We start from the raw sequence: 25,194 nt of genomic DNA, 5'->3' as shown, positions 1-25,194 counted from the left end.
TATTTTTCCATTTCAGCTTTATTGAGATCTAATTGACATATAAAACTGTCAGATGTTTAAAGTGTGCATTGTGGTGATTTGCTGTGCATTACCTTGTGAAAATTCCCCCTCCATCTGGTTAATCCATCACCTCCATATTTATCTTTTTTTTTTTTTTTTTTGGTGAACAATTAAATTCATTTAACTTTGTGACTTAGGCTGAGTAGGTAGTATAGTAAAAAACAATCTTGGGGGGCGCCTGAATGGCTCAGTCGGTTAAGCGACTGCCTTCAGCTCAGGTCATGATCCCAGGATCCTGGGATCGAGCCCCATGTCCGGCTCCCTGCTCAGCAGAGAGCCTGCTTCTCCCTCTCCTTCTGCCTGCCACTCTGCCTACTTGTGCTCTCTATCTCTCTGTCAAATAAATAAATAAAATCTTAAAAAAAAAAAATCTTGGGACTGATTTCATCATTAGAGTTATGTTAACATTATCCAGAATTGAACAGGATTACATCACTATTTAGTAAAGGCCATTATAGGCTGATACTATTGTATTTTTCCTATTTATATATACATTCCATTTTTCAACTATTTCTCCCCCAAAGTTATTTGTATATATTTTTACCTTTTTCAGGGTGACAGGAAATTAGGTGTTTTTTTAAGGTTTTATTTTAAAGAATAAGAAATGTCATAGCATATTTGAGGAGATATTTTAAAGTAGTAGCGGTAGGAAATAATATTTTATCATTCTGCTCTAAATTCCATTACATGGATTTACATCACATGAATTAATTCCATTAATAGAGCTTTTCAATATGCTCCAAGGAAATAATTAATGTTTTAGTGTGACATAAAAGAGAATATTATAAAACAAAGTAGTTTCACTTTTTGCTTCCTGGAATAATTGTACATTATATATATTTAGATTTTTTTTTTAAGATTTTATTTATTTATTTGACAAAAATAGACACAGCGAGAGAGGGAACACAGGCAGGGGGAGTGGGAGAGGGAGAAGCAGGCTTCCTGCGGAGCAGGGAGCCCGATGTGGGGCTCAATCCCAGCACCCTGGGACCGTGACCTGAGCCGAAGGCAGACGCTTAATGACTGAGCCACCCAGGTGCCCCTTAGATTTTCTGTTCCAGTTTCTATGATTGTATTATTTTAAACATAAATTTTAAGTGTTATTCATTCTTTTCAGTGCAACTATATTATTTTCTGTCTTCATAGTATTAATACTTTTTTGACATTTAATGGGAAGAAGTGAGAGAAGAAGGTTTTTGAAAGGGCCAGAGAATCTTTTTTCCCCTATTTTTCTAAATAAAAAAATTATTTTTTAATTTAAAGTTTTTTTTACTTTATTTGACAGAGAAAGATACAGCAAGAGAGGGAACACAAGCAGGGGGAGTGGGAGAGGGAGAACAGGGAGCCCAATGTGGGACTCGATCCCAGGACCCTGGGATCATGACCTGAGCCGAAGACAGACACTTAACAACTGAGTCATCCTGGTGCCCTAACTAAAAAAATTTTAATGGCAGTTCACTAAAAAACATGTAAACAGTAACAAGGTCTACAAAAGGGAAAGTGATAGTTCCTTACTACAGTCCGTCCCACTTTTGTTTTTGTTTTTCATAAATTTTATTTATTTGAGAGAGAGAATGAGAGAGAGAGCACAAGAAGGGAGAGTGAGAAGCAGACTCCCCGCTGAGCCGGGAGCCCGATGCGTGACTCGATCCTGGGACTCCAGGATCATGACCTGAGCCGAAGGCAGTCGCTTAACCAACTGAGCCACCTGGGTGCCCTACAGTCCTACTTTTGTAGAGAAGAGTTAACAGTTTGATATTTACTCTTTTTTGATATCTTTATATATCAAAACATATATCCACTTAATCAGTGTTTATAACAATAGTATTAATCAGTTATGCCATAATTATTTGATCAATCCTGTGTTGATGGACATACGGGTTGTTTCTACTTATTAGCACACACAATAACTATAAAGAGTATCTTGTACAAATATCTTTTTGTCCACTTATTTCCATAAAATAAATTTCTAGAAGTAGAACTTTTAGATCATAAGAGTATATGTTAACTTTTGCTATATGTGGCTAGAATGCTTTCCTGAAATGGTAATAAATCTCCTTGACAATACTAATTTCTGATCAGCCTTTTAGGATAAGCATACGTCTATTATCTTGGGAATTTGTTCATAGGAAGCCAAAAGTTGAAATCCCAAGATATTTTTAAGTGTGTATATATATATACACACACATATATAAGTATGTATTTTAAGGTGTTTTTTTTTTTTTAAAGACTTTATTTGAGAGAGCAAGAATGAGAGAGAGAGAGCACATGAGAGGGGGGAGAGTCAGAGGGAGAAGCAGACTCCCCGCCGAGCAGGGAGCCCAATGCGGGACTCGATCCCGGGACTCCAGGATCATGACCCGAGCTGAAGGCAGTCACTTAACCAACTGAGCCACCCAGGCGCCCTGTATTTTAAGGTTTATTTACTTATTAGAGAGAGAGAGTGTGCATGGAGAGGGAGGCAGAAGGAGAGAGAGAATCTCCAGCTGACTTTCACTGAGTGAGGAGCCCATTGTGGGCCTCAATTCCACGACCCTGAGATCATGACCTTAGCCAAAATCAAGTCAGACGCCTAACTGACTGAGCCACCCAGGTGCCCCCAAAATGTATATATTTTGATAAAAGAAACTTTGCAGTATTAACCTGTTTATTTTTAGATTTATTTATCATGTTCAATGTAGGCAGTTTGGGTTTAATTTTAATGTTACAAATATTTTAGCTTGTCTGATGCTTTTGCATTGAGATTTTTAGGATGAATTAATCACAAGAGATTATGTACATTTTTTTAAATTTTATTTTGTTATGTTAATCACCATACATTACATCATTAGTTTTTGATGTAGTGTTCCATGATTCATTGTTTGCGTATAACACCCAGTGCTCCATGCAGAGCGTGTCCTCTTTAATACCCATCACCGGGCTAACCCATCCCCCCACCCCCCTCCCCTCTAGAACCTTCAGTTTGTTTCTCAGAGTCCATAGTCTCTCATGGTTCATCTCCCCCTCCTATTCCCCCCCTTCATTTTTCCCTTCCTACTATCTTCTCTCTCTCTCTCTTTTTTTTTTTTAACCTATAATGTATTATTTGTTTCAGAGGTACAGGTCTGTGATTCATCAGTCTTAACATAATTCACAGTGCTCACCATAGCACATACCCTCCCCAGTGTTTATCACCCAGCCACATTTTGATTTTAATTTTCAGGTGACCTTATCTAACATATATAAATTCATTTATATAGATAGGAATTGCTAATACCTTTGTAATTTTGTTTTTGCTTTAAGAAAGCTACTATTTTAAGTCACCTGGGTGGCTCAGTCAGTTAAGCAACCAACTCTTGGTTTCAGCTTAGGTCATGAGATCAAGTTCTGCGTTGTATTCCATGCTTAAGGTGGAGTCTGCTTGGGACTCCCTCCCTCCCTCTGCCCCTCCACCCTGTGCTCACTTGCTCTCTCTAAAATAAATAAATAAATCATAAAAAAAAAGATTCTTCCCCTCTGCCCCCCCTCACCCACCCACACACACTCTCTCTCTCAGAAGTAAAAATAAAAAAAGAAAGCTAGCTGTTTTTGAAATGTAATTTTTGAAATTTACATGCAGAACTAATTTGTCAGTCTTTTCAGTCTTAGAGATTTTAATGGGTTAAAGGTTATGTAAGTCTACTGTGAAGACGTGTGTGTATTTGTGCTGTAATTGCATAAATTTTTTTGTTTTCTCTTCCTAGGTATGCATTCCTCAGCAGCAACTGAGCTGTTTGTTACTGGACCTTTGCCAACCACTGGAACACTTCCACCCTCTGCCCTCTCTGCTTATCAGCATCCCACCACCTTCAGCAATAGAAACTTTGCTACCACCTCACCTTTGGTGCTTCAGGATTCATCTTTTAACACTACATCAAATGGAATTTTAAATCCTCATGACCCTTTGCTACAAATCAAGACTTCCCAGGGAACTGTTCCAACTGCTTTGGCATTTGAGCGCCTGGGCAATTCTGCATTAAGTAACAGCATACCACCTCAGTCTTCAACATACCGCTCAGCTCAAGAGTCTGCACCCCATCTTTTACAACCTCAATTTAGTTTATTGCCTTCAGCACTTGGGGGAGCCCAGCAAACTCCTCAAGCCTACAGTTCAACTCTCTTTACTAGTTCTACTGCTTCCATTGAAAGAGCTCTTCTTCGAGAATGTAGTGTTATTAAACACCATCAGCGGCCTTCAGGTACCCAGTCTATTCAGGCACAACTGACTGGTTCACAGCATTCCTTACATAGCTATCTATCAAATGCAAGTGTAGTTAATTTTCAGGAAACAAGCAGGCAGTCATCTTTATCCTGTAGCCCAATCGGAGATTCTACTCAGGTGAGCAATGGAGGATTACAACAGAAGACCTCCCAGGTGTCAGTGGATCTTGCTCAGTCTTACTCATCTGCAATTCCATCATCAGGGTTTCCTCCTTCTACCACAAAAGTAAAAAGCTGTTCTACGAAACAACCACTAACGTCAACTAAGACCCCCAAACCTCAAAGTATAATTCCTCCTGTGCAAACATTAAGCTATTCCAAACCTTTACATAATCCGAGTTCTGTAATATCGGGCCAAGCACAGATTTATTCTACAGCGCAGCTACCAAGCCTTTTATCAGTCAGTCAGTCCCAGAATTACGGTTTAGGACAGCCACATAATGTGCCATCTATTGTTCATTCACAGGTGTATAGGTCCAACAAAGTCGAGAAGTTGCCATCCTTATATAAAACATTGACTTTTTCTGGATCATCTCAGACTATAACTTCTGAAAATCAGACCCTTAATTATTCCTCTAATCAACAGGAAGTATTATCTTCAGTTACAAATGAGAACTACCCTGCTCAAACGAGAGATCTATCTTCAGTTAGTCAGTCTCAGAGTTATTCATCTAGCCATTCTCAGGGTTTATCACCAGTTAGCCAGACACAGGTTAGTTATTCATCTCAGTCACAAGTATTGTCAGTTGTTAGTCCCTCAGAAAGCTATGCTTCAGGGCAGTCCCTAACATTAACAGCCCCTTCTCTTTCTTACTCTTCCGCCTCTCGGGCTCAGAATTTGTCAGATTCTAGTCCAAACCAGAATTATATTTCTATGCATTCTTCCCAAAATGCTCAGACTCAAGGGTCATCATCTCCCCAGTCCCAAAAGTTTTTGCCTGCTGTCCAGTCATCATCTTTTGCATCCTCTACCCACTGTCAGACATTACAGAACAACATACCTTCCCCTGATCCAAAGTCTTATGCTGAAAGAAAACTTGACTCAAATGTGTATACATCTTCAAAGCAAGAAGAGGATTTTCCAATGCAGGAGTTACAGGTATTACAGCCACAAGTATCTCTTGAGTCATCAACCCAAAGGCTATCTGATGGAGAAATTAATGTTCAAGAATCAGCTTATAAGGTGTCAAAGGCAGAGGACAGATATTCTCAGAGTGTGATCAGAAGTAATTCTCGTCTTGAGGATCAGGTTGTTGGGATTGCCCTACAAGGGTCAAAAAAAGAAGAAAGCATGGTTGGTTCAGTGACACAACTTACCCAACAAATTGGCCAAGTCAGTGCAGCAGCCCTTGATATTAAGAAGGCAACTAATGTAATGCAAACACCACAAATAAGATTGAATGCTAAAGACCTCACCCAGCAGCATGTTCTTATACACAAGGTACATGAAGCCAAGGTCCAGGAGCAGCATGATCAAATAATCAATGCTTCATCTCAGATTCAAATTCCAAATCATTCTTTAGGGCATGGCCATCAGGCATCTCTTCCTAATACACAGGTTCTTTTAGATTCTACCTGTGATCTACAAATTCTTCAGCAGTCAATACTGCAGGCAGGTTTAGGACAAGTAAAGGCATCTTTACAAGTACAGCGTGTTCAAAGTCCTCAACAAATAGTACATCCTTTCCTTCAAATGGATGGTCATATTATTCAGAGCAATGGTGATCATTCTCAGCAGCAACTCCATCCTCAAACTTCTGAAATCATAAAAATGGACCTCTCTGAGTCTTCAAAACCATTACAACAACATCTAACAACAAAGGGCCATTTTAGTGAAACAAATCAACATGATTCAAAGAATCATTTTGTTTCTCTTGGATCAATATGTTTCCCAGAGGCAATGCTTCTCAGTGATGAGAGAAATATTTTATCAAATGTAGATGATATCTTAGCAGCTACAGCAGCAGCTTGTGGGGTTACTCCTTCTGATTTTTCCAAGTCAACTTCAAATGAAACCATTACAGCAGTTGAAGATGGTGATTCTAAATCTCATTTTCAACAGTCATTAGATGTTGGGCATGTGACTTCAGATTTTAACTCCATAACAACTGCAGTAGGAAAGCCACAGAATATAAATGATATTTCCTTAAATGGAAATCAAGTCACTGTAAACCTTTCACCAGTACCTACCCTCCAGTCAAAAATGACTCTTGATCAACAGCATATTGAAACTGGTCAAAATAAAGCATCTAAAGTAATTTCACCAGTGGTTGGACCAAGTCACGAAGCCCAGGAGCAAAGTTCTGGCTCATTCAAGAAACAGTCTGCTACCAATCATGAATCGGAAGAGGATAGTGAAGTTCCTATTGATAATACGTTAAATAATAACAGAAGCCAGGAGTTTATTTCTAGTAGAAGTATAAGTGGAGAGAGTGCTGCATCGGAGAGTGAGCTCACCTTAGGGGGTGATGACAGCAGTGTGTCGGTGAACCCATCTAGAAGTGCACTTGCACTGTTGGCCATGGCCCAACCTGGGGAGGCCGTTGGTGTCAAGATTGAAGAGGAAAACCAAGATTTAATGCATTTTAACCTGCAGAAGAAAAAACCCGGGAAGGGGCAAATGAAAGAGGAAGACAACAGTAATCAGAAACAGTCAAAAAGAACTGCCCAGGGCAAACGCCAGAATCCAAGGGGAACAGATGTGTATTTGCCATACACCCCTCCTTCCTCAGAAAGCTGCCACGATGGTTATCAGCACCAAGAAAAAATGAGACAGAAGATCAAAGAAGTAGAGGAAAAACAGCCAGAAGTCAAAACAGGATTTATTGCCTCTTTCTTAGATTTTCTGAAATCCGGTCCCAAGCAGCAGTTTTCCACTCTTGCCGTCCGAATGCCCAACAGGACTAGACGACCAGGGACCCAGACTGTTCGTACACTTTGTCCCCCACCGCTTCCAAAGACTTCTTCTACGACACCCACACCAATAGTGTCTGAAACTGGGAGCAACAGTCCATCAGAAAAAGTCGATAATGAACTTAAAAACTTGGACCATTTATCTTCATTTTCTTCTGATGAAGAAGATTCTGGAGTATGCAGTCATGATATTTATAAAAGCGCCTCTACTACCTTAAATACATTGGATGCTACTTCTGATAAAAAGAAGAAAACAGGTAAAGTTTTCAAGTTTAGATTCATAATTAGGGCTTTCCACTATTTTTATGCTAACAGACTGGGTTTGAAGCTTTCTTAGCTTGAAGCAGGTCTGGATAAATTTTCAGGACAAATGTATAGTGGGTATTTTAGATACCTATTTTTTTTTAATGCTCCTTCCCTGTAGGAAAGTTTTGGGGTTTAGGTTGAAAACTTCTGGGTTTTTTTTACTTTCTACCACATGACACATAATTTACATAGTTTCTATCCAGACTTCTCTAAACTGAGACATCTTGAGGTGGCTTTATGGATATGAGGCATTGTATTGGGGGCCCTGTTGTAGTATAAACTGACATATTTTCTTGGTATGTCAGTTTTACCTGAAGATGAATATTTTACTATTAAACATGGTTATATTATGTGTAGCATGCACATGAATATAATTAAGATAAAATTTAAAAATTTTGTGTAGGCTCCAGACTATGTCTCCAAATCTTTGGGTGTGTTTCACTTTACTCTGTAGTTAAGGGAACATTTGGAGGAACTGTTTTAAGAAGCACTGCCTCATGTCAACTGTTTTAAGGAACATGGTAAGGGAAAACATTTATAACAATAAAATAGCCACCACCTCTGTACTAGGACCTAGTAGCAATGTTGTGAGATATGCACTGTTATCTCCAATATATAGATGGTAGAGCCAAGAGTAAATAAATTGTGCAGGTCCCTACAACTAGTAAGTGAGAGAGCTGGAGTCTGCACTCAGGTTTGTCTGGTTGTAGAGCCTATATTCCTGCCTACCTCTTTTGTATAAGTAAAGTGGTGCTTACAAAGTTAAACCTTGTTTTGTGATGTACTTCCTAGCTTCTCTCTGGACTCAAGACACTGGTATCCCCCAAATATTTGCTAATACATTTCTAAAAAATTCTCATTTTGTTGTACAGGGAAATTAGTATAATGGAAAGTCAGTGTTAGAGTCAAAGACATTATGGATGTGGCTAATCCTAGTAAGGTTTTATACTCCTTTTTCCCCAATTCAAGGCGCTTTGCAATCATTATTCCCTCTTTCCATTTGTAGAACAAAGCTTTTGTAATTTCTGTCTAAAATAAGAATCTAAGACTAGTTTCTTCCAGACAAGTGTTACTGCTTCATTTGTAGTTCAAATCATCACCGTCAACCCAGTTCTTACTGTTAGGTCTTCGAAGTTCTCTTGCTACCATCCCCACTGCCTCTGTGGAAGAACTCGTCTCTTGCTTCTCATTAGAATCCGTCACACCAGGGCGCCTGGGTGGCTCAGTTGGTTAAGCGACTGCCTTTGGCTCAGGTCATGATCCTGGAGTCCTGGGATCGAGTCCCGCATCGGGCTCCCTGCTCAGCAGGGAGTCTGCTTCTCCCTCTGACCCTCTTCCCTCTCGTGCTTTCTATCTCTCATTCTCTCTCTCTCTCAAATAAATAAATAAAATCTTTAAAAAAAAAAAAAAAGAATCCCTCACACCAGTAAAATACTTCTTAGTGCTTCCGGGGAAAAACATTAATATAGTATGTAAAAATTCTCCCTTTCCATATTTTACTTTCTGGTTCCACTCTTTCCTCTTTTCCTCTTCTATAATGACTGAATTTCTCATTGTTCCTGGCACCTGTAAGCCCCTTTCACAATCATCTTTGGACAAGTTTTTCTCTAGCTAGAATGGCCCCTCCATTTTTTTCAGCCCAGCAGACACTTTGTTATCTATGAAGACTATCTTCAGAATCACTCTGTGGAAGTTACTCCAGCAGAATTTGTGCTTATAGCCTCTGAATTCCCACAGCCCTCAAATATCTCTGAAAGACAAATTTAAATTTAATTTGCAATGAGGTCTAATTTATCCCTTTTCCTTTTATGATTTGTGCTTGTGTCCTAAGAAATCTTTGCCTAACCTATGGTCACAAAAATGTTCTGTTTTCCTCTAGAAGTTTTTAACTTTTGCATTTTACATTTAGGTCTATGATCTCCACCCCCCACTTTTTAAAGTAAGCTCTGCACCCAACATGGGGCTCGAACTCACAACCCCAAGATCAAGAGTAGCATGCTCTACTGACTGAGCCAGCCAGGCGCCCCAGGTCTGATCCATTTTGATTTTATTTTTGTGTAAGGTGAGGTATGGGTTGAAGTTAATTTTTTGGCATAAAGAAGTCCAGCTTTTCCAGCACCATTTGTTGAAAAGAGTCCTTTCTCCTTTTTTGCCTTTACATCTTTGTCAAAAATCAGTTGACCATATTTGTATGAATCTGGTTTTAGACTCTCAGTTCTTTACATTGATCTGTGTGTTTATGCTTTAAGAAATACCACACTGTTTTGATTGCTGTAGCTTTACAGTAAGTCTTACAAAAGGGTAGTCGTGAGTCCTCCAAATTTGTTCTTTTTCGAAATTGTTTTGCCTATTCTAATTCATTTCCTTTTCCATATAAATTTTCAAATCAGTGCTAAGTACTTACCAGAAAAGAAAAAAAATCCCACTGGAATTATGACTGACTTCCTTGAATATATAGCAAGCAATTTGAGGAAATCTGAACTGTTAACAATGTACTGAGTTTTAACAATTCATGACTTTGACTAGTCTTTTATAGTTTAGGGCAAATAGATCTTGCATATGATCTATAGTTAGAGATATATATCCTAAATATTTTTGGCGCTATTTATTGTAAATGATACTTTTGAGAGTTTTCAAATTCCAATTATTTATTGGTAGATTATAAAAATACGGACGATTTTTTAAATATGTTGATCTTAAATCCTTTAAATGTATGCAATTTATTTATTCCAGGGGGCTTTTTTAAGATTCCTTAGGATTTTTTAATGTAGGAAATTATATCATCTGCAAATAAAGATAGTTTTATTTTTTCTTTACCAATCTTACATCTTTTTCATTCCTGCCTTAACACACAGGAATAACATTCCTATACAGTGTTTAATGAAAGTGTTGGGTGTCGACATCCTGAACATGTTCTTGATCTTTGGAGGAAAGAAATCAACCTTTTGCCATTGAGTATGATGTTAACTGGTGGTAGGGTTTTTGTAGATTTCTTACCACATTAAAGAAATTCTTTACATTTCCTAATTTGCTAACGGTTTTTATAATGAATAGAGGTTGAATTTTGCCAAATGATTTTTCTTCATCTGTTGAAATGATTGTGTAGTTTTCTTAGTTAGTCTTTCAATATGGTGAATTACATTGACTGATTTTCAAATATATTCATGGCCTTGCATTCCCAGGATAAACCCTAACAACTGTGATATATTATTCTTTTTTATATGTTGATGAATTCAGTTCTCTAAATTTTTTGCATCCATCTTTGCAGTGGATATTGGCCTGTAGTTTTCCTTTTGTAATGGCTTTGTCAGATTTTGGTGTCTGGTTATTGCTGACCTCATAAATGAATTGGGGACTGCCCCCTTCTTTTCTCTTTTCTGCAAGAGATTGGGTAGTACTATTTCTTCCACAAATGTTTGATTGAATTTGTTAGTGAAACCATCTGGACCTGGAGTTTTCTTTGTCAGAAAGTTTTTTGCTATGAATTCAGTTTCTTTGATATGGAACTATTCACCTTGTCTGTTTATTCTTGACTGTGTTTGGTAGTTTGTATCTTTGAAGGAATTGGTCTATTTTATCTGAGTTGTCAAATTCATGGGTATAGAGTTGTTGGTAGCATTTCCTGATGTTGGTGATTTGTGTCTTCTCTCTTTCTTGTGGTCTGGGATAGAAGTGTATTGATTTTATTGATTCTTTTTCACCTTTGTTGGCAATTTCATTGATTTTTGCTGTTCTCATTATTTCCTTTTTCCTGCTTGATTTAGGTTTATTATGCTCATTTTTTCTGGTTTCTTGTGGTAGAAGCCCAACTTGTTAATTTGAGACCCCTCTTTTCTGCTATAAGCATTTAATGTTATAAACCTCTCTCTAAACCCTGCATTAGCTGTGTCCCACAAATTTTATTTTTATTATTATTTTTATTTTCTTTCAATACTCTTTGATGCTTCCTCTTTGATCCATGAGTTATTTAATTTTCAAATAGTTGGGTATTTTTGAGATACCTTTCCTTTATTGATTTCTCCTTTGTGTAATTTCAGTTCTCTTAAATTTGTTAAGGTTAGCCTTATGGCCCAGAATATGCTTGATACTGATTAATGTTCCATATGTACTTTAAAAGAATGTATATTCTGCTGGTGTTGACTACATTTAATGTAATTATTGATATAGCTAGATCTTCCATTTTATTGTTTTCTGGTTTTCTCCTTTTTTTGTTTCCTCTTTCCTATCTTTCTAAAACACATTATTTGAACTTTTAGTATTTCATTTTTAAATTTATCTCTGCTTTTTCTGGCTGTATCTTTTTGTATTATGCTTCTAGTGGTTGGCCTAGTGATTACCATCCACTTAGAATTAATATTTTTATGACTTTAAATAAAATGTCATAGCCTAACAACCATACAGGTCCCTTTATGTTACCCTTGCCCTTACGTTACACATATTTTGTCCTATATATATTACATCTATCTACATATATTGAAACCCCTAATAAAGGAGTAATTTTTTTTAAAGATTTTATTTATTTATTAGAGAGCGAGCGGAGAGAAACAGCATGAGAGAAGAAAGGGTCAGAGGGAGAAGCAGGCTCCCCGCTGAGCTGGGAGCCCGATGTGGGACTCGATCCCAGGACCCCAGGATCATGACCTGAGCCGAAGGCAGTCGCTTAACCAACTGAGCCACCCAGGCGCCCGTAATTTTTGCTTTCAACAGTCAAATATACTTTCCGGGGCACCTGGGTGGCTCAGTCGTTAAACGTGTCTGCCTTTGGCTCAGGTCATGATCCCAGGGTCCTAGGATCGAGCCCCGCATCAGGCTCCCTGCTCAACGGGAAGCCTGCTTCTCCCTCTCCCACTCCCCCTGCTTGTGTTCCCTCTCTCGCTGTCTCTCTCTGTCAAAAAACAAAATCTTAAAAAAAAAAAAAAAAAGAAAAACAGTCAAATATGCTCTCAGTAATTTACAAGAAGGAAAAAAGCCTATTATATTTACCTAGGTATCTGTAATTTCTGTTGCAGTTCCTTTATTCCTGATGTTCCAGGTGTCCCTCTGACATCATTTCCCATCAGCCTGAAAAACTTTTCCTTGTCCAAGGCTTTTTCTTTTTCTTTGGTTTTCAGCAGTGTAATTGTTTATCTGCATAGGGCTTATCCTGTTTGGAGTTCACAGAGTTTCTTGAATCTGTAAAATGTATGTCTTTTATCAAATTTGGAAGTTGGGGGACATTATTTTTTCTGTACCAATCTTTCTCTTCTTATGGGACTCCAGTGACACAAATGTAAACTTTTTGATACTGTTCCTGAGGCTCTGTTCATTTTTTTTCCAATCTTTTCCCCCCTGTTCTTCAGATGTATAATTCTTACTGGCCTTATGTTAAAGTTCATTGATTTTTCAGCCTTCTCAGTTCTGTTACTGGTCCCATCCAGTGAATTTTTTATTTCAGATATGTTTTCAATTATAAAATTTGTCTTTGGTTCTTTTTTCTAGTTTCTCTTTCTCTACTGAGAATTTACATACTTCCATTCATTTTAAAAGTATGTCTACTGGGGCCCCTGGGTGGGGGGCATCTGCCTTCGGCTCAGGTCATGATCCCAGGGTCCCGGGATCAAGCCCTGCTCAGGCTCCCTGCTCAGCGGGAGGCCTGCTTCTCCCTCTCCCATTCCCCCTGCTTGTGTTCCCTCTCTCACTGTCTCTCTCTGTCAGATAAATAAATAAAAATCTTTTAAAAAAGTAAAAATAAAAAAAATAAAAGTATGTCTACCTTACTTCATGGAGCATGGTTATAATAGCTGTTTTCAAGACTTTGGTAATTCCAACATCAGACTCATGTTAAGAGTGGCATCTAGTTTCCCTTTGAGAATTGGTCACATTTTTCTGGTTCTTCATATATTTAGCAATTTTGGGTTGTATCTTGGGCATTTTGAGTACTATACTGTGAGACTCTGGGTTCTATTAAAATCCTCTGGAGAATGTTGATTTGTATTGTTTTAGCAGGCAGTCACACTACAAATTCTGTCTCATCTTTGAGTGGTGATTCCGTTGTTGGTTCAGTTTTCAGTCTTTGGTCTGCTGCTTTGGATTTATCTCAGTGCTTAGTCCAGAACTTGGATGAAGGGTAGCCTTTGTTATGGTTTAGATCTTGAAGGCTTCATTATGCTAGTTTGGATCTACTCTGCATTAAGTGCAGTTTAAGCATGAAACTGGAATTTGTATGTGTTCATACACAGAATTAGCGGATACCATTCTCCAGCTGTTTCCTCCCTGGGAATTTCCCATACTACCCAGCTCCCTGGGTTCCCTTTCCTTAGGCATTTGGCTAGAAAGCTGGAATTTTTCTTGGAGTTTTAGCTGCTGGTGCTTTGACACAATTATCTGCAACTGGGGCCTAAGGCAATATAGCAGTAGAAGACAGAAAATAGGGAATCCCCCTAGACTTCCTCCCCCAGCTTTACTGAGATATAGTTGACTATGTAACTATATATATAATTATATATGTCCTGTAACATTCCCTGCACTCTTCATGCCATAGTGGCCCTGTTGTCAGGTTCCTGTGGAATGCCCAAAAGACAGGCATTCTGTCACAGTTGAAGATGTCTGGTTCGCCACTGCAGCATTGCAGCTTTGTGGCTTGGGTTGCCCTTGGGGCAGGGCTGGGAGAGAGAAAAGAGAAAAAAGAAAAGGCATTTGCCCCCCACATTCTTCACCTTGCATGGGGCTCTTCTCTTTACTCTTCTTTCTAGAAAAACAGATTTTCTTGGAGTTTTTGTTGTCTGTGCCCTGTGCAGTTCTGCATCGGGGTCTCCTTCTGGTCAGTGCTAGGTGATAAGAGAGGAAAGAAATAAGAAACATCTCCATATAAAGATTGTTATTTAAATTTGCACTTACCTCTCCAATCTACCTGCTTTTTTAACTTTTCAGAGTCTTCAGATAGTTGCATTTTATATTTTCTTCAGAGTGTTTATTTGTAATACATGGGTAATAGGCTCTAGTGAGCTTACTTCATCTTGCTTGGCACCAGAAGCCATGACTTTTTTTATTTTTTATTTTTTTAAAGATTTTATTTATTTATTTGAGAGAGAGAGAGAATGAGAGATAGAGAGCATGAGAGGGAAGAGGGTCAGAGGGAGAAGCAGACTCCCCGCTGAACAGGGAGCCCGATGCGGGACTCGATCCCGGGACTCCAGGATCATGACCTGAGCTGAAGGCAGTCGCTTAACCAACTGAGCCACCCAGGCGCCCGCCATGACTTTTTTAAAAAATTCATTGTTTTGGGGCGCCTGGGTGCCTCAGTCGTTAAGTGTCAGTCATGATTTCTGATGCTCAAGTTATCCTGTAATGGGCAAGGAGGAGTCTCTTCAATGTTTTGGTATTTTTATTGTGGTTACATTTAATTCATAAATTAATTTTAAGGGAAAATCTATCTTTACAGTATTGTCTTCTCATTCACTTATAGAATATATTGTTTTTCTACTTATTCAGATCTTATATATTTCATATTGTGTCGTTTTTCTCTACATAGATATTATAGTTTCTGCAGTTTTTTAACTACAGTTTTCTCCATATTGTCTTCTTATTGGTTACTGATGGTGGTGTATGGCAATTACTGATTTTTGTATCTCCATTTTGGCTTTGGCATTTTTGTTGGATTTTTATTTTAACAGTGTTTCCACTTGCATTTCTTGCATTTTTAGGTGGATAGTTATGGGGGCTTGTAAAAATAATGAAAGTTTTATCTTTCTCTCTCTTCTTCTTTTTTTTCTTTTCTTGTAATTTAACTTACTGGCTCAGCCTCTGTTTAGTAGTAGCAATGAGAGCAAGCATCCTGACCTCCTCCTTGGTATTAAACAGAGTATGTAGTGTTTGACTATGAAATCTATTTGTTGTCAGTTTCTAGTACTATATACTCTTTAAGAAAATTTCCTTCTGTTTTGAGGTTTTACTTTTTAAAAAAATTAACAGTGGATATTGAATTTTGTCAGGTGCCTTTTTGAACCTCTAATAAATCTCCTTTTTTCTCCACATTATCCTGTTACTTGATTTCCTAATGTTGAACCTGTTTTGAGGTTCTTAAAAAATATTTCTAAATTAACAGTGGGTATTGAATTTTGTAATTTACCTATTTTCAAGAGAGAGAGCACCTGCGTGCAAGCAGGGGGAGGGGCAGGAGGAGAGGGAGAGAGAGACTCTCAAGCAGACTCCATGTTGAGCACAGGGCCCAACGAGGGGTGCCATCTCACAACCCAGAGATAAGGACCTGAGCCAAAACCAAGAGTCTGTCTTAAGCGATTGAACCACCCACGCACCCCAGTCTATTATTCGATTTCTTAATGTTGAACCTTTTTAAGAACACTCTACCATGAACCCTGCTTGGTCATGATTAATTATTTTAATCCATTGCAGGATTTAAGTTGCTACTGTTTTATTTGAGATTTTTACACCTAGATTCATAAATGAGATTATTGTTTATAGTGATTTTTATCTTAATCTTTTTGTTGTAGTTTTTTTGTTTTTTGCTCTTAATCTTGTTTACTTTTATATTGAGGAATATGCTGGTCTTATACATTGAATTGGGAAAATTTTTATGTTTGTCTAAGCTATGAAAAAGTTTACCACATATAATAGGGATTTAGTAGAACTTTCTAAGAATATCTGGGACTTTCCAGTTTTTTCCTGAGGTAGTTTAATCTATCTGGATAAATTTTTAAAAAGGTATATTTTCTAGTAAAATCATCCCTTTCATTTAAATTTTTTAATCCATTGTTACAAAGTTGTACATAGCATTCTAAGTTTTTAGTCTCCTCTTTTTGTGTAGTTATGTTCTCTTTCTTGCTCCAAATGTTTGAATCTTTTTCCTTACCATTCTGTGAAAAGTTTGTCTACTTAGTGGTTCTTTTTAAAGAACCAGTGTACTGTGCTCGCTTCGGCAGCACATATACTAAAGAACCAGTGTACTTCCTTTTTTAACTCCTATTTTCATTTTTTTCTCAATTTTTCTTAATTTCTTTAATCAGTTCTTTTTCCCTATCTTCCCTGGGTTCAATTTAATGTTCTCTCTCAGGCTTCTTGAGTTTAATACTTAAGTTTATTTTTATATATCCTACTTTTTCATGAATAGTATTAAAGCGTAAGTTTACTTCATTGTATCTGGCTTTCTCTATGCCTCTCGTTTCAATTTGTAATGCTCTCACCGTCCTTTCTAAATGGTTTGTCATTTCAGTTTTGATCTCCTTTTTAGCCCAAGAGTTATTAAGAAAAAGTAGGATTTTGCCTATTTCCTAGTAGGTTTCTGTTTTTGGTGGTGGTGGTAGTGGTATTCCTTTATTAATAATTTATGACCCTACTGTATTTTGGTCAAGGGAATGCTTAAATAATGCCTGCTTTTGGAAATTTATGAAAATTTTTTAGCGGCGGGGCGCCTGGGCGCCTCAGTCGTTAAGCCTCTGCCTTCAGCTCAGGTCATGATCCCAAGTCCTGGGATCGAGCCCCGCGTCGGGCTCCCTGCTCAGTGGGAAGCCTCCTCCTCCCTCTCCCACTCCCCCTGCTTGTGTTCCCTCTTTCGCTGTCTCTCTCTCTCTCTCTGTGTCAAATAAATAAATAAAATCTTTAAAAAAAAATTTTTTTTTTTTTAGTGGCTTGGTAAATGGTCAGTTTTTACAGATATTCCATGAATACCAAGTGTTAATAGATTTTATTTGGTAATGCTGTTCATATCCTTTTGTATCTTTGTGTTTTTTGTTTAATGTAATAAATGACATTAGGTTATATAAGAAAATGTATATGCATATGTTGGAGGTAAATGACCTGTCTAGAATTTGCCTTAAACTATCCCAGCAAATATAAAAGGGGTTGATAGACAGATGAAAGTATACCAAATGTTCATAGTTATTATAGCTGGGTTATAGTATTTGAGGATTTGTATTCTCTACTTTTATGTATGTTTGAAATTATTAATAATAAACAGTTTTTAAAATCCTCCCTATCCTTATTTGTTTTTAGATTGCTTGATCTGTTGATTCCTGAAAAAGGTGTGTTAAAGTTTCCAACTATGTTTGATTGTTTTTCTAATACGGTTTACTTGATATGTTATGAACCCACATGATTAGGTACATAAAATTTTACTAAGTTAAATTTCCTTTTCATAAAATCTCTTTTTCCAATTTAATTTCCCATTTCTGTTTTTAATACTACCATACTAATTTTGTTATTGTTTTGGTATCTTTTTCCATATCTCTGTTTTCTTTCCCTCAGAACATTTTTTCTTGTGAAATATAACTTGCATGTGGAAATACAAAACATACAAGAAAAACACATAAAATTCCTATAAATGTGAAAATGCAGACATTACTTAAGCCATATTCCTTGATCACAATACAACAATTTTATAAAATAATAGTTGAAAGAATAAAAGAAAGGGACAAAGAAAGAAAAATAAGTTTTTATTTTTAAAACTTCTAAATAACTTATCCTAAATAACTCAAGGATTTAAAAGGAAAACAAAACTGAAATGATAAACCACTTAGAAAGGGCAGTGGAACATTTACATTTCAAAACCAGTGGGATGTGCCAAAAGTGTAGAACAAAGAAGAAAGTTTATAGCGTTAAATGCTACTCACTAGAGAACAAGAAAATACGAAAATAAATTGAATAGTAAATTAAATCCAGTTTATAACCTCTAGAACTAACCACTCTCTGAGTTGGAGATAGTAATCACTTCCCTGCTTTTCTTATGTAATTTTACCACCCGTGTATACATCCCTAAGCACTATCTATACTTTTTTTTTTTAAGCATAGTTGACATACAATATTATATTAGTTTCTGGGGTACAACTTACTGATTCAACAACTCCATATACTTCTCAATCTGTCACCATATGACTTTGTTACAATATTATTGACTGTATTCCCTCTGCAGTACTTTTCGTCTCTGTTACTTATTTTATAACTGGAATTTGTACCTCCTGATAACCTCTATATCTAGATACTATATTATTCTATACTATGCCATACTATACCTGAACACTGTACTTTTGTTTGGCTTGTTTTAAAGCTTCATAAAAAGGGCATTATACAGTATTGATACAGTTTTCCTCTACTGATTCCAAAGTTATACATTCTTTTTAAAAATATATTTGCTTAGCTTTTTATTAAGGACATTTCAAATATGAACAAAACCAATTTATGTATCACTCAGTTTTAATAATCATTGATACATGCATAGTCTTGTTTCATTCCTATCTTCATCTACTCTCCCAATCCCTGATTATTTTGATGAAATATTTCTGTTCTTTTCCTGGTTATAATAGGAATTACAGTGTTTTCAGCCTCTCAAAATCTATTAATAATCTTACTCTCCTCCTGGATAACCAGGCTTTTGAACACTAGAACTCTTTCAACAATGTGTATAGTTTTCAGAATGTAAGCTTTGCACTTCTTTTCTAAAAGATTTTTTTCCTTTTGATGCTATTATTAATGGAATTGTGTTCCTAAATTAATTTGTGGATAGTTCATTGCAGGCAAGTATATAGAAATGCAGTTGGGGGCATCTGGCTGGCTCAGTAGGTAGAACATGCGACTCTTGATCTTGGGGTTGTGAATTCAAGCCAGGTTGGGTGTAGAGCTTCTTTAAAAAAAAATACAATTGATTTTTATGTATTGATCTTATGCCCTGAAAACTTGCTGAATTTACTTATTAATTCTAATAGTTTTTTAGGAGATTCCTTAGGCTTTTCTGTATACAAGACATGTCATCTATGAATAAAGATTGTTTTATTTCTTCAGACATCTTTCTTAGGGGAAAGCATCTAGTTTTTTTACCATTAAGTATGATATCAGGTTGTTTTGTAGATGCCCTTTATCAGGTTAAAGAAGTTCCCTTCTGTCTTTAGCTTGTTGAGTGTTTTTATCACAAGTGTTTAAATTCATGATGTTGAGGGGCGCCTGGGTGACTCAGTTGGTTTAGCGACTGCCTTCGGCTCAGGTCATGATCCTGGAGTCCCAGGATTGAGTCCCACATCGGGCTCCCTGCTCGGCAGGGAGTCTGCTTCTCCCTCTGGCCCTCCCCCCTCTCATGCTCTCTCTCTCTCTCTCTCATTCTCTCTCTCTAATAAATAAATAAAATCTTAAAAGAAATAAATAAATTCATGATGTTGAATTTTGCCAAATGCTTTTTCTGCATCTAATGAGATGATCCTGTGGTTTTTGTCCTTTGTTCATAATATGGTGTGATTGATTGCTGTTTAGGTATGCATTCCTAGGATAAAACCCACTTGGTCATGATGTATAGTTCTTTTTATATGCTGGTTGATTTGCTCATATTTTTGAAGATATTCATGAGGGATAATGGTCCTATGTTTTTTTCATGATGTTTTTGTCTGGTTTAGGTATTGGAATAATATTAGTCCTATAAAGTGAGTGCTTCTTCCTATTTTTCAAGTTTATGATGGATTGGTATTCATTCTTATTTATAACTGTTGGTAGAGTCTTACTCATGAACTCATTTGGGCCTGTGCTTATCTTTGTGGGATACTTTTTTTTTTTTTAACGATTTTATTTATTTATTTGACACAGAGACACACAGCAAGAGAGGGAACACAAGCAGGGGGAGTGGGAGAGGGTGGAGCAGGAAGCCCGATGTGGGGCTCGACGTGGAGCTCGATCCCAGGACCCCAGGCCATGACCTGAGCCCAAGGCAGACGCTTAACAACTGAGCCACCCAGGCGCCCTGTGGGATACTTTTTAATTTTTTATTCTCTGTACTTGGTCTATTCAGATGTTCTTTTTCTTCTTGAGTCCTTTTCAGTGCTTTTCATCTTCCTAGGAATTTGTCCATTTCATCTAAGTTGTGTGTTAGCATACAATTTTTTATATTATTTTATAATCCTTTTTATTTCTGTAGCTCTTAAAGCTTTTTCAAAGTATTTTGGGGGTGTTGTTTTCCCTTCCCACATCAAATCGGCTTTTCTTCTAGGAATTCTTCACAGCTTTGGTCAGCTGACCCTTTCTTATCTTGCATCACTTTTGTGTCTCTACTTAAAATATTTTTGTTGCTGCTGAATGGACTTAGGGGTAAGTGTAGGTTGATGGAGACTCAGTCTGATTGTCACTCAGATGTAATTCCATCACTTTGATTCTTGGAAATTAACAACCATTCTTTAATTTCTTACTGTAGTATTCATTGTTTCAAACAATTTGATGGTAAAAATAATCAAGTCTTTCTTTTTAAACTGTTCAGATTTTACTCAGAGCAAATAAATGTTTATTTGTCTTACTGATTTGCATTTGCTTGATCTAGTTTCAGAAGCCGTACGGGTGGCAACTACTAGCCCAACTGCCAATACTACTGGTACTGCTACTCCGTCCTCTACCACTGTGGGTGCAGTTAAGCAAGAACCTCCCTCTGCTTCATCTACAGTAAATATCCTGGAAAATATAAATTCTACAGAACCCCCAAAACCCTGCGAACTTGATGGTCTTCCTTCAGACCAGTTTGCAAAAGGACAGGACACTGTTGCCATAGAAGGTTTTACAGATGAGGAAAACACAGAAAGTGGAGGAGAAGGCCAATACAGAGAGCGTGATGAATTTGTGGTCAAGATAGAAGACATAGAGACTTTTAAGGTGATTTGAATGTTCTTAGGTTTTAAAGGTCATAGTTTAGTGGGCGTGCCCTGTAATAAGCCTTCATAATGACTTTAATAGTATGATCTAGCTTGAATTGCAAAAGGTTCTATTTTGATAGTTATTCTAAGTTATAATTGTTAAATAATAAAATCAAACCAGCAGGTGTCAGATATTTTGAAAAAGAAAACAGTCAAATAATTTTGACTTATATCTGAGTTTTACGTATTTCTGACTAGTCACTATGTTGCATTTAGGTACTAGTAATTAGAGCTGTTTTGAAATGTTAATTTTTTTCAAGGCTCCCAATTCATTGTATCATTAGGAGTTTGGCGAAAATGATTTTTTAATTTAACAGTTTAAAGAAAATAACAGGAATATGACGTAAACATAGAATTATTTTCATAATTGCAAATTGTAGAACCATACATAGAATGTCAAATTTCGTACTGGAAAATTTTAGCTGTTTTTAAAAAATAGGTTTAAGAAAACCTATTTTGGGGGGTTTTGTTTGCTTGCTTTTGATTTTTTAATTGGGGCAGAGAGGAATGGCATTAAAAAGTATAATGAGGAACGAACATAACCTTCAAATTATCTATATGCCTTCCATTCACAATTAACTATTGTTAATATTTTAGCTTGTATGTTTCTGGTCTTTTTTAATACACACATACTCTTATAAAATTGCATCAATAATGTATGACAGTATTATTAGAGGAAAACTTTCCAGTAGTTACACAGAAGGGTAATGGGCTACTATGCATATTTCTGGAAGAATTTTAGCAGAGACTCAATAGCCAGCTTATAAGAATTGTTGCAAAAGTTCAGGTAGGTAAAAAGCAAAAGTTTAGCTAGATAGGTCTTTAATTTTCCTTTCAGCTCTTAAGAGTCTATAAATCTAGAATTTGTTGTTAGTTTTTACAAATGTAATTAATTCTACATATTACAGGAGGCTTTAAAAACAGGAAAAGAACCCCCAGCTATTTGGAAAGTACAGAAAGCTTTATTACAGAAATTTGTTCCTGAAATTCGAGATGGACAAAGAGAATTTGCTGCTACCAATAGTGTAAGTAAAATGCTTCTTTCCGTTAGTCTTCCTGGTTTTTTTGACAAAATAGAGATCCTGGGGAAAATACAGAATGATTTAAATTTATATGTAATTTATATTGAACATTTCTGGTATAAAATAGCATAAAATTTGATATATGATACTCTGATAGTCTGATTTTAAAATAAAATCAGTATGTAAATACCAGCTTTTTAAAATTAAATCACTTTATACTAATATGTAAACTTTTTTTAAAATTGTTATTAGTCTATGAAGAGTTCATATGGACTCAGAGGCTATTAATTATTCTGCCAGTCAAACATCCTGATTTACCAGAAGACTTACAGAAATGATTCTTTTGTACTTAATGTAGTTACTTAATAGCATTGAGTAAGTAAGCATCTGGTAATTAGCCAAATGAGATTGCTTCTATGTATGGGCTTGCAGTTAAGAATAAGCCTGAGGTCATTTTTATTGAGGGTGAAAAGTAGCCTGGCCAGAGCTGCATTTGAAAAACTTAAAGGATGGCAATGTGATAGTCAAGCCAACAAATATGTTATGTACAGAATGTATAAGTATGTAATTCAGAGTATTTCTTTCCTTAGTACCTTGGGTATTTTGGAGATGCAAAGAGTAAATACAAAAAGATATATGTGAAGTTCATTGAAAACACAAACAAAAAGGAATATGTCAGAGTGTGTTCCAAAAAGCCAAGAAATAAGCCTTCACAAACTATCAGGTATTTATTTTTGTATGTAATATATTTATATAGCAATTATCGGAGGACTTACTTTTGGCAATGTAATTTTTTAAGGTTTTTTTTTTTTTTAGTAATCTCTATACCCAATGTGGGGCTTGAATGCACGACCCCAAGATCAAGAGTCACACATTCCTCTGACCAAACCAGCCAGGCACCCTGGCAGTGTTTTATATAAATAATTACATCAATTAAAGAGCCTGGTTTTGTTTTGTTTTTTCCTTGATATACAAGTTTGAAAATTCAGTGCCCGCTGTAATAAGTGATTCCTTTTGAAGTAATGAGATAGGGGCTATAAAGTTCATGATTGTCTATGGTAGGATGGGTACTTTTTTCTTTCCCAGAGTCCTTTTGGTGTTACCCTCATGTAGTTGGGGGGGAAATGGGTGAGTCAAAAGCTTTGAGTCCAGCGTTTTGTGACCTAGAGTAACACAACATTTTTGAAGCCCCTTTTTTTAATCCATAAAATGAAAATTATAATGAAGTGTCAAATTTTAGCTGAAATGAATTTTCAGAAAAAATTGTAAAACCTATACATTACTAAGCAAGTATACAATAGAATTACCATCATATATTAATTATCGTGATTCTGGGTTATCTGGAACATGAATCTGGAAGACAAATGACCTAGCCACATTCCTGTAATCTCTATGGGACAAGGGGGTATGACCCTAGATATTCTCAGTCTAGTGCTAGGAAGGTCTAGTTTGATTAAGATTCCAGCTTACTGAAAGCAGCACACCTTATTTTTATGGTGAAATTTTATCCACTCGGATCTCCAGAAATAACACAGAAAATCTTGAGGGGCTCTAGGACAGGTATAGTTGGATCTCCACATCAAAACCTGGTTCCACCAGAGCCTGTGAGGGTTTCAGATGGTCAGATAGATGTGGCTATCAAGGGTGTATCATGCATTACTTCCCAAAGCCTTTGATCACTGGTTGTACAGCCTCATCTGCAGGAAAATGAGTTCATAAAGGGAGAGAAGGAGTGGAGAGAGAGAAACAGAGATTGAATTAATACTCCTTTAATAACTGAATATTGAATGTCAGTGGTTAAGAGTGTATTTCAGGAGAATTTGGAGGGGGGAATCATCACTGGAGATATAGAACTTGGACTTCATTTTGGAGGTGTTGGTGAAGTAATATACTTTTCTTCACTAGCGTTACTCATTTTTGGTCTAATTCATTTAATTTGACAAGAATTCAGTGTGTTAATGAAGTTTGTCTGTAACATTGCAGAACTGTTCAGGCTAAGCCAAGTAGTAGCAGTAAAACTTCTGATCCTCCAACACCAAAAACTACAACTACAAAAGCCCCTTCCGTGAAACCCAAAGTTAAACAGCTGAAAGTAAAGGCTGAGCCACCACCAAAGAAACGGAAGAAATGGAAAGAAGAGTTTTCATCATCCCAATCTGACTCCTCTCCTGAGATCCATTCTAGTAGTAGTGATGATGAGGGTAAGTTCTCCATGAAATGAATACCTCGATAACTTTAGATCATCTACATGAACAGAGAGAAGGAGTAATGCTCACAATTCAAAATTGTTTTATCTTTCAGGGGATTTACCTAATTAGGTTCAGCCTAGGCTTTTATAAAAATAAATTCAAAAAATACATACATACATACATATATATGTACATACAAACACAAATTCACATTCCCTGAACACTAATTGAAAGCACAGTTTGCCCACACATACAACCTTGTAGAAAAAGCAGCGAACTGAAAGAAGACTGTTTTTAGTTCTAACCATACTAATGCCAGTTATCTCACCTCTTTGGATTGGATGGGGATTAGATCAGATAATTTATACTAAGAGTCCTGTTCTAAACATCTGAGTCCATGTTTATGCCAGAAGAAAAGAGTAAAATGAGTCTAGGAAGCAGCAACTCTGAAACTGTAGTTAATATAGTAATATATATATAATAATTGTACTTATGTATATATGGAATATGTTTATTATATAATATCATGCATACTGCTGGGTATCTGCCCCTAGCCAACCAGCTGCCCTTGACTAAGCTAGGTAACCTCTCTGTGCCTTAGTTTTCTCTTTTATAAAATGAAAAGGTTGAAATAGATCAGCAGTTACCAAACTTTTTGACTGTAGAACACTTTTTTATACTCTTAAAACTGTTGAAGACACCAAAGAGCATTTTTGTAGGCTGGATGTAGATATAGATGTATTTACTTTATTAGAAACTAAACCTTAGTTGTAAAACACAAGAATATACCAGCACACGTTCCATTAGTCATCAAGC

At 36.6% G+C, this 25,194-nt stretch overlaps 1 protein-coding gene across 6 annotated transcripts in view; it reads left to right on the top strand.

Moving 5' to 3' along the window:
* QSER1 (glutamine and serine rich 1) overlaps positions 1-25,194 on the top strand; it is a 79,382-nt gene that overhangs the window by 34,857 nt on the left and 19,331 nt on the right. For all 6 annotated transcript variants that reach the window (XM_025879003.2, XM_073904790.1, XM_025879000.2 and 3 more), the window contains 5 exons: positions 3,783-7,469; positions 20,801-21,126; positions 22,076-22,192; positions 22,780-22,913; positions 24,173-24,390. In XM_025879003.2, coding sequence (XP_025734788.2) covers positions 3,783-7,469; positions 20,801-21,126; positions 22,076-22,192; positions 22,780-22,913; positions 24,173-24,390 — 4,482 coding nt within the window. The remainder of the gene's footprint in view (positions 1-3,782; positions 7,470-20,800; positions 21,127-22,075; positions 22,193-22,779; positions 22,914-24,172; positions 24,391-25,194) is intronic.

Source organism: Callorhinus ursinus, unplaced genomic scaffold (assembly GCF_003265705.2).
Source record: "Callorhinus ursinus isolate GAN/ISIS: 27379988/994484 unplaced genomic scaffold, GSC_fseal_2.0 scaffold21, whole genome shotgun sequence".
Lineage (NCBI taxonomy): Eukaryota > Metazoa > Chordata > Mammalia > Carnivora > Otariidae > Callorhinus > Callorhinus ursinus.
This window is presented reverse-complemented; position numbering and strand designations above follow the sequence as displayed.